The sequence below is a fragment of the Lactuca sativa genome, chromosome 1, assembly GCF_002870075.4.
Source record: "Lactuca sativa cultivar Salinas chromosome 1, Lsat_Salinas_v11, whole genome shotgun sequence".
In the NCBI taxonomy this organism is placed as follows: domain Eukaryota; kingdom Viridiplantae; phylum Streptophyta; class Magnoliopsida; order Asterales; family Asteraceae; genus Lactuca; species Lactuca sativa.
The window spans coordinates 49,714,542-49,724,091 of record NC_056623.2 but is presented as its reverse complement, the minus strand read 5'-3'; the positions used below and the strand labels follow the sequence as shown (position 1 = coordinate 49,724,091).

The 9,550-nt window shown below is 29.8% G+C and overlaps 1 protein-coding gene across 1 annotated transcript; it reads left to right on the top strand.

Annotated features, from left to right (window-relative positions):
- The first annotated feature begins 3,195 nt into the window (after positions 1 to 3,195).
- On the top strand, positions 3,196 to 8,828 carry LOC111909227 (gibberellin 2-beta-dioxygenase 2). Its single transcript, XM_023905019.3, has 3 exons — positions 3,196 to 3,708; positions 7,952 to 8,309; positions 8,442 to 8,828. The coding sequence occupies exons 1-3, from the start codon at positions 3,326 to 3,328 to the stop codon at positions 8,688 to 8,690; spliced, it is 990 nt and encodes a 329-aa protein (XP_023760787.1). The 5' UTR covers positions 3,196 to 3,325; the 3' UTR covers positions 8,691 to 8,828.
- Positions 8,829 to 9,550: the final 722 nt, after the last annotated feature.

Genomic DNA, 9,550 nt, shown 5'->3' with positions numbered 1-9,550 from the left:
GTTGTTAGCTATAGTGGGAAACTGCACATCGACGGACGTCCTCGGTTGTACTGTTCGGCGAGTTACCACGCCGTGTTTATCCTAAGACAAAAGGATATCATTTCAATGATTATATAATTTTCCTATTACTTTTAGTTTGTGACACATTCACATAAACGATGAGGTAGACTAGATTTTAATAATAGTAGTTGTACATGGGAAAAACCTTCATTCATACAGAGAAGCAAACCTTCAAAACATGTCGGGTCTTGGTAGAAGACTACATTATATACTAGTAGGAAATATGGGATTTTCTAGGGTTTTCATACTTATACAAAATTATTCATCAAACATTTACAAATCTTTTCTTTACAGTTTTACAAATCAATGACACTAAAATACTTATGAATTCACCAGCTTAAATGTTGATCTATGCTTTCAAAATAACGTGTATTCTGAAGTCACCAGTAGACAGGTACGATGACCAGGTTTTGAGAAGACGGAGCAGTCAATACTCGTCTTTTATTTTGATTACTTTTTTCATGTCTTATTCTATGAGAGAACACTCATGTATTAAAACTTTACTATTAATGCAATGGATGATGTTTTTGCTTGTTTACTACTTTACACTATTGTGATACTTTACATGACGTCCTCCGCCCCAGAACATTTCCGCCGTTCTTGGTTTTGGGGTGTAACAGAAAAGGTTACCACGACGTGGCAACCTTGCATGAATGCATGTCCATTTAAGATCCCACATCGTTACAAGATACTTGTCACGACGTGGGGGCAACTAATGAGCAAAACCTTAATTTTCGGGCTTAGGTCCTATTTAAAGGAAGTGACGGCTAGAGTTTCCTCCACCCTTAGCTGCCATTACCTCCTAAATATACCCTTGAGCAAACCCTAGCCTCTTTGAAGCTTTTGGAGATCATTTTGCAAGTTTTGGTGTTCTTGAAGGAAGAAGAAAGGAGTTTGGTGCATAGATCCAACAAGCAATCCATCCTCATCCCTAGATTGCATCTTCTTGACTTCTTGTAAGTCCTCGATCTTTCATCTTTTTAATGCTCTTAGATCTAGGTTTTATATCATGTTTTGCTTCATAAGTGAAGTTGGATATGTTATAAGAGATAAAGTTTGCAACTTTACGACTCTTCATTGTCCTTAGAGTAATATACCTTGTGGATCTAGAATTTGAGGGAGTGTTGAGAGTTATGCATGAAAATGGATCATCTTCTTTACCTTTTTGACCTAGAAAACTGGAAGACATTCATGAATCACGTATATATATAAAGATTGGATTTGTATAGACCATTAGGGCCCCTAGAAGCACTTTGGAGAGTATGGTTAAAGGCTTACTGAATTAAGGACAAAATCCATTAGGTTGTCCATACATAGAACCCACGACGTGATGGGTTGGCTGTCACGACGTGAGGAATGATAGGAGTCGCGACTATTTTGTACGAACTATCCTACGACGTGGTGGAATGTTTACCACGACATGGCGATGGATTTGTACGCAACTGAGTTGGATCGTGACTGAATTCTGATCGGGACTGAATCCATAGGCCACAACGTGACCTTGGAAAGGCCACGACGTGAAGATCAACATACCGTTGACTTTGACCTGGTTGACTTTTGGTTAAATTTCTAGTTTTAGAGTGCCATTTAAGGTTTGACCTTAGGTGTTTCGATAAGTGGGTTGTAGCACCTGTTTCTAGACTCTCTGAGATGTGTTTGCTTTATTGCGAGTGTCAGGTGAGTCTTCTCACTATACTATGTAGGATGCTAGTTGTCTTTGTGATACTTGAAAGAAATACCATGGGGTAGCATATGACAATTGCATGGAAGACCATAGGGGTAGCATATGGAAATTGCATGGAAGACCATGGGGGTAGCCCATGACAATTCTATGAAAGACCATAGAGGTAGCTCATGACACTTATATGCAAGAACGAGATTTGGCCATCAACATTGCAAGGAAAGACCATGGGGGTAGCCCATGTCATTTCACAGAAAAACCTTGAGAGTAGCCCATGGAAAATATATGTATGGTATGTAGTATTTTGGGGAACTCACTAAGCTTTGTACTTACGATTTATGTTTCAAATATTTCAGGTACTTCTAGTTTTAAAGAGAATGGCCCAACATGATTGCATCACATCCATTGGAGATTCTATACTTATGATTTTGTTATCACTCTGATGTTATTTTGATACTCAAACTATCTTTTGAAAGTAATGAATGAATGATCTGGGTGTTTTAAGAACAAAATTTTACTTAGTATTTTTAAGACATTACACAACTAAGGATATATTTAACATATTAAAAAAACTCATAAAAAATACAGCTTATTAGTAATATAACTTATTAAGTTATTTGAAACTAACTTATAAGTTACTTGATAAATTAAATACAATAAACTATTTTTGCCAAACAGAGCTGACATAGTTTTTTAAAATGTAGCTTATAAGTTAATTTTAACCTCGAGAAATTAACTATCTTTTAAGTTAGTTGTATCAAACTTTTTGTGCATTTTTATGTAATCGAGATTTTCTAATATATACCTTAAGATGTATATAAGAAATATTCATTGATGTATTAATTATAAATAATATTATCATAATTAAATGTGATAAATATTAATTATAAATAATATTCTTTATAATTAATATATTTTACATTTAGTTATGATAATATTACACATAGTTAATGTTTATCATATTTAATTATGATAATATTTCTTATCATTAACACTTCAACTAATGTTTTTTATACGTGTCCTTAAAACACATATTAGAAAATTTATATGTAATTATATATATTTTAAAAGTTTTCAACTATTTGTGTGTAACACTTTTATATAAATAAAACTTTTAACTTTCTTTTACGAGCTTCAAACTTCCATATATCTTTGTCGAATACACTCTTTGTCTAATCAATTGAATTGGATTCATGAAATTTGCCATATCTGATATCATTATTATATTAAATTATCGTCCATTTTGTTATCATCAAATATTAAATACAAAACCTAAAAATACACAATCTTTTAGATTTATATCCAAATAAATACAGATATATACGTACACACGCCCGATAAATTTACATCACTGTCCTATAGGTCTGCCACTCTCTTCCCCATGCCAACATCTATTATATAGACACCCTCCCCAGCTCCCTCCCATTCCTTCTACATACACAACTACACACACATTCACACATCATTCGTCATCCATCAAACCCTAAATATATCTATTTCCTCTCTTCATCTTTCAATAATTTAACAAATCAAATATATTTCAGTTTCTCTCGGGAGGCATATTAAGACAGAGATTACAGAAAAATGGTGGTGGCAACTCAAATGAGCCCAATACGGGTCGAAAAGATCCGAGAGATAAAGATACCAACGATTGATCTTTCGGGAAAAGAATCACAAGTATCAAAGCTCATTGTAGAAGCTTGTGAAGAATATGGTTTCTTTAACGTCATCAACCATGGTGTCCCTCATCACATTATACAAACGATGGAAGATGAAAGCTTTGACTTCTTCCGTAAACCCTTATCCGAAAAACAACGGGTCGGGTTGACCAAACCTTTCGGATACGGAAACAAGAACATCGGGCTTAGTGGCGACACCGGCGAGCTTGAGTATCTTCTTCTGCAAACCAATCAAAACGCTATTGATCACACTTCCAAGCTCGTCTCCAATTCCCCATCAAAATTTAGGTATTAATTCTTTCAAATTCCTATTCGTTTATATCATCAATTTTCCTACTGCATGAAGGGAATTCTACGATCATATGTCATAAACAGGACCCACAAAGTAAAATATAATTTCTGGTTTGACGAAATTTCGTATTTATTTTTCCTTTATAACATTTGATGAATATTACAAGTTTATAAGTTATAACAGCAATCTTTTATTTGTATACCTGTTGAATGTTTATCTAAATTAGGGTTATTTTGCTGCTATAAATGTGACATCTACATGTTAGTTTAAAGAAAATGCATGTACTGTTTTTACTTTTTCTTTTTTATCGTACGATAGTGTGTAAATAATTATAAGGGGTTATTATTTATATATTTATGTAATATATATACTTGCTTTTATGATTTCTTTTAAATATGTAACGCGTGGATTTGTTATCATTTTATATAGTTATGTTTTTATTTTTATTTAAAAATACCAATTTGTGCATGCATAAATCGTTAAAAAGGATTATGCTACATTATATTGTTAAAACTTAGATAATAAACTATACTATGTCTATGAATATTGATTAAAATAATTATTTTTTTTATAAAAAAGATATAAACTGATTGCACAAGTTAGTTATTAATCAAATTTAGTAATATGCTTTATTATGGGGAAATGTCCACTTGAACAAAAAATATTCATTCTTTTTTAAATTTAAAAACCACTACTTTCTAAATAAAGTGTTAATAAGCATTATCTATGTTGTAAATTATTGATAGTTTAATATTGTACATATATACACACAACTTTTATATCAAATCTAAAAACAAGAATTATCAAAAATAATTTCCATACGAAGGAAGTAATTACGCACTTTGCATGGAGGATACAGTTACAAATTTCATTTTATCATTTTCTAATATAATAATTATTATTTGTATATTTAAAAATATTTGTTAAAAACAAGAAAGAAAGCCTTATATAAAAACAAAGTATATGATTAATAATTCTTGACATTCAAAATCAAGTGTATATAATTTGAATTGATTAGATACCAACTATTTCAATAAATAAGCTATTCAACTAAAGAGAAAACGTTTTCAAATAAAAAAGTTCTTAATAATTCAAAAAGCTATTAGAAGAGTTTTGGTGAGTCTTATAGATTTTTAATCAATTATAAATAAGCAATGTTTACAAATAATAACACAATGATAAATAAAAATAGGTGGTATGTAAATAAATTGAAAAAAAACTCTCTTCTTATAGAGATAAAATAAACCTTTTTATTTGATCTTTTTTTTAGGTTCGATTAGAAAACTTTTTTCTTATGAATGTTCTATGTTCAGTATATCTAAACTCTCTCTCTCTCTCTTAGTATATATATATATATATATATATATATATATATATATATATATATATATATATATATATATATATATATATATATATATATATATATAGAGAGAGAGAGAGAGAGAGAGAGAGAGAGAGAGAGATAGAGAGAGAGAAAAGAGAAAATTCAATAGAAAACAATAATTATTGGTTTTCCAAGAAATTAAATTTTTTTTTTAGAGTTTATTATTTATCGAAAAAAAAACCTAAAAAATTTTAAATTAATAATTTTGTATTGTGAATGCTAAAAAAATAAATTATATATTTTTCGAGTTCATCGTGTGAATTCAGATTCACACAATGAATCTGCATAGATTCCCACTGTAAATTTGACGATTTTTTATCGAATTTGATATCATTGGAAAATGGATAAAAAATTATGAATTTTATATTTTTAGCTTTTTTTTAGTAAAAAAACAAATTTTAAATGTTGAAAAAGATATTGGTTTATTGGTTAATTATGGTTCTCTATCGGGCCACAAAATATATATATATATATATATATATATATATATATATATATATATATATATATATATATATATATATATATATATATTGATTTCTAGAATTGGAATGAATATGATATATTTTGAGATGGAATAAAAGGGCTTGTAAGATTGATGTCAATGTCAAGAAAGCTAAGCATATGAAGAAAAATACAAGTGATTGCCAAATTTAAGATGCTTCCCACCTCACATTCATATTAATCGTAAACTTAATTGTCACCCCTTTTCGGGGGGTCAATGTCACAAGTGGTATAACAATTTTCTATCCCACTATTTAAAATATGAATAAATGTGTATGCTAAACTATTAGAAAAAAATTACGCAAACAATTTAAACTATAATAAAAATATGAACCATCGTTAAAGTATCATAATATTTTTATCATATGTTTAAAACAATCTTTTAAAAAAATAAATAAATAAAAACAACAGTATGAATAATGACTTAAAAGGATAATAAAATTTTCGATTTGTGTATGAGTTTTTTTTTTGTCCACATCTACCTCCTTAATTTGTTAAACTGTACACATTCAGTCCTTATGACCGGATATTCCAGGTAAACAGAGAAAAATGATTTAAAAAGATAATATATTTTTTACTTTGTATACATTTAGTCCTTAATATTTTTGTGTTGCAAAATAAGTCTTTATTGTTTCTTTACACATTCAATATTTATGACTGATTTCCTTAAGTTTGTCTTATGTCATCCTACATGAGATAATCATTAATGAGGTGTTTGAGGTTGTTGATTTTTATGTCCATCGCGGCCTCAGTTGCTTGATTTCTTAGGTTTTGTGGTTTGGATTATGTTTTGCGTTCTAAACGTTGTAATTTCTTCATAGATCTTGGATTTTAACAGTTTATATATTCATACATTCGTATTTGAGTCTATTACAACTTTTTATTATAATTTCCTCCCGTTAAAAAGTAATATATTTTCTTTCGATTTTATAAAACAAACGTTTATAAATACATTCATAAAAAAGCATGAATATAAAAATAATGATAATATGTACGAATCAAAAAAATATAATTACTTTTTTAAATCATTATTTCAAAACATTACCCTAAAAGTCATAATTTAAAATTTTAGTACAGTGGAGATAGGGGATGTATAGGTTGTTGTAAATGTGATAGATGGAAACAGCTACATGCACAAGCAACAATAAAAGATTCAATATTTGACTTGACAAGTCAACAATCAAATCAAATCAAATAGTTAAAAAGAAAAAAAAAAAAACATTTAGTATTCACCGATATTTGTTACTTATTCATTTCGAACTAAAATAAGTTTACAAGTATATAATTTATTTTGATAAAGAAAATGTTGATTAACAAAAAGATTATAGTAGTATTAATGACAATGTTGTCAAACATATGAAAATTGTTGCGAGGTAAACCATGAAAACTATTGTGGAGTCATTTTGAGATAATGTTAAAGACAGAAATGTTGTAGTTTCTTCATCTTATAATAATAATGAAATATTTTTATGATTTCTTAAAAATATAGTATTTTATTTTTAGTTATGTACTTAATTTATTTTCATTTTTCTTAAAAGATATTTGTTATTTTCCTTTATTAAATTTTCTTTAACAAACATGTTTTCTTTATTATATTATCACCAACAAGCGTTTTAAATATTTTGATAACAATTAACATTCTTAATAATCTATATGTAAAATATGTGTTTGTTGACTTTGACATGTGAATACGTGATTGCATTCGGATATAGAAAAGAAACCCATGCATATAGCCGGAAATTATCTTTTGATATAGTTTTTGTGGCTCGTGAGATGTTTGATTTAGCCCATAAATTAGAGACAATTTATGTCAACAATTGAAAAAAAAACAACTTATAGTTCTTGATTAAAAGTAATTATTTCACTTGGTAAAATAAAATAAAATAATTATTTAATTTACCAGTCGAACCATGTTTGTTATATTTATTTATGTTGATAGAAGGTTGAAGGTTTTAGCCTTTAGGAGTATCTAGTTTTGGTAAAAGAGAATAGTAGATTTGGTTTCTATTTTTTTACTAAATAAAGCAAAGCCTCCCAAGTAACCGGAAACCCATCTCTTTGCTTTTAAACTTTGTGTCAGAGGTTCCTTACTGTGTGTAAATGGTGTTTATGTGTTTTCTTTTCTTTTCTTTTTCTCTCCCACATATCTCACAGTAGACGGTAGTTGTACTTCACCTCTTCAAATCATTCTCCTTCCATGATCATTATTGAAATTGGAAAATGCATTAATTATTATCTTTCTGTTATATAAAGTAATTTTTCTTAATACTTTATTATTAGACATTTTTGTTGTTTATTGTTTGCTCTTATTATTAGTTTTTAACATCTAAACGTATGTTTTTTCACAGTTCTACAGTAAGTCGGTATGTAGAAGTGGTGAGGGGATTGGCATGTGAAATATTGGGTGTGATGGCGAAGGGGATTGGGGTCCCACCTTCACTCTTTACGACTTTGCTTACAGATCACGACAGTGACTCACTCTTTAGACTCAATCACTATCCACTTGTCACTGACACGTCATCATCTTCCTCTTTCCACCATGGCAATGCCCCTATTGGGTTCGGAGAGCACTCTGACCCTCAGATTCTGACACTCCTCACATCCAACGGTGTTCCTGGCTTGCAGATATTATTGGGAAACGGCGTTTGGGTGCCTGTCAACTCGGATCCAAAAGCTTTTTGTGTCATTGTTGGTGATCTTCTACAGGTTACTTTTTACTAAGTACTACTTAAAGGGTGCACGCATATAATTCTTTTTAAAAGAAAATCAACATTGCTTGCATGAAATTTGGTTAAAATGGCTAAAATATTGATTACTTACAGTTGTTGATGCATGTAGGTGATGACAAATGGAAGGTTTAAGAGTGTTCGGCATAGAGCGATGGCTAACACATCATCAAGAGAATGTAGGCTGTCGATGGTGTTTTTTGGTGGACCTCCACCCCAAACCATAATCACTTGCCCACCACAATTACTCAAACCAAATAAACCTCCACTTTACAAACCATTCACTTGGGCTGAGTACAAGTCCCACACTTATGCCCATAGACTTGGTGAAACTAGGCTTGATCACTTCAAACTTCCCTAGCTAAAATCATCATCATCGTCCTCATAATATCTTATCTTTTAACTTATGTAATAATACCTCTTCGTTCTCTAAAAATTGAATGCTATTGTTAACAATCCCCTTGAGTGGGAAATTTTGATTAGTTTTTTTTTGCTAAAAGTGTAAATGCAACTACTTATGTTATCTAACAAAGATTAGTTGGAAAAAAAAAATCCGAATTTGCCATTTTACTTGCATTATATATTTGCACATGTTTGTGTGATATTTTAGGTTAACAAAACTCTTATTTTTGTCCATGATTTGATAAACATGATGCCTAATGAAACATCCAAATATGGTTATATATTGGATTTTCAATAAATGATCATATATGTCTCCATAGTATTACCAAATAACCTACATTTTAGAAAATATCACAAAATGATCACTTAAATTACAAAAAAAAAACACCAAATAACCTACTTTTTAGAAAATATCTCAAAATATCACTTAAATTACGAAAAAAATGCTTCTAGTTTGTGAAGGTACTTTTTCTGACACAATAACTTGCAACATTTATAGATTTTGTGATCATGATATTTTTCTTCATGAAAATATAGTCGTCTCATGAAAAAATAATGTTGTAACAGAGAAGGTATCAACATGCTTTTAAAATGTGGATACTTGTGGGTGGGTACTTGCACCTAATCTCACATTAAATGGTAATGACAACTACGCATTCATTATATGGGTGCAGGTGCATACACCTTTCTATTACTATGAGTTTTAAAGTTGTGAAAATAGTAGTTCCTACAAGTAATATGTAGTCAATGAAGCCGATAAGAGAGCAATTTTAGGATTGGCAATCCTCTGAGAAGTTTTCATGTCAGGATGCATATAGT

Excerpts from the sequence above, each read along its gene's own strand:
- LOC111909227 (XM_023905019.3), top strand. The coding sequence starts at position 3,326 with ATGGTGGTGGCAACTCAAATGAGCCCAATACGGGTCGAAAAGATCCGA. Across the intron at positions 3,709-7,951 it reads AATTCCCCATCAAAATTTAG|TTCTACAGTAAGTCGGTATG; the intron begins GTATTAATTCTT and ends GTTTTTTCACAG. Across the intron at positions 8,310-8,441 it reads TTGTTGGTGATCTTCTACAG|GTGATGACAAATGGAAGGTT; the intron begins GTTACTTTTTAC and ends TGATGCATGTAG.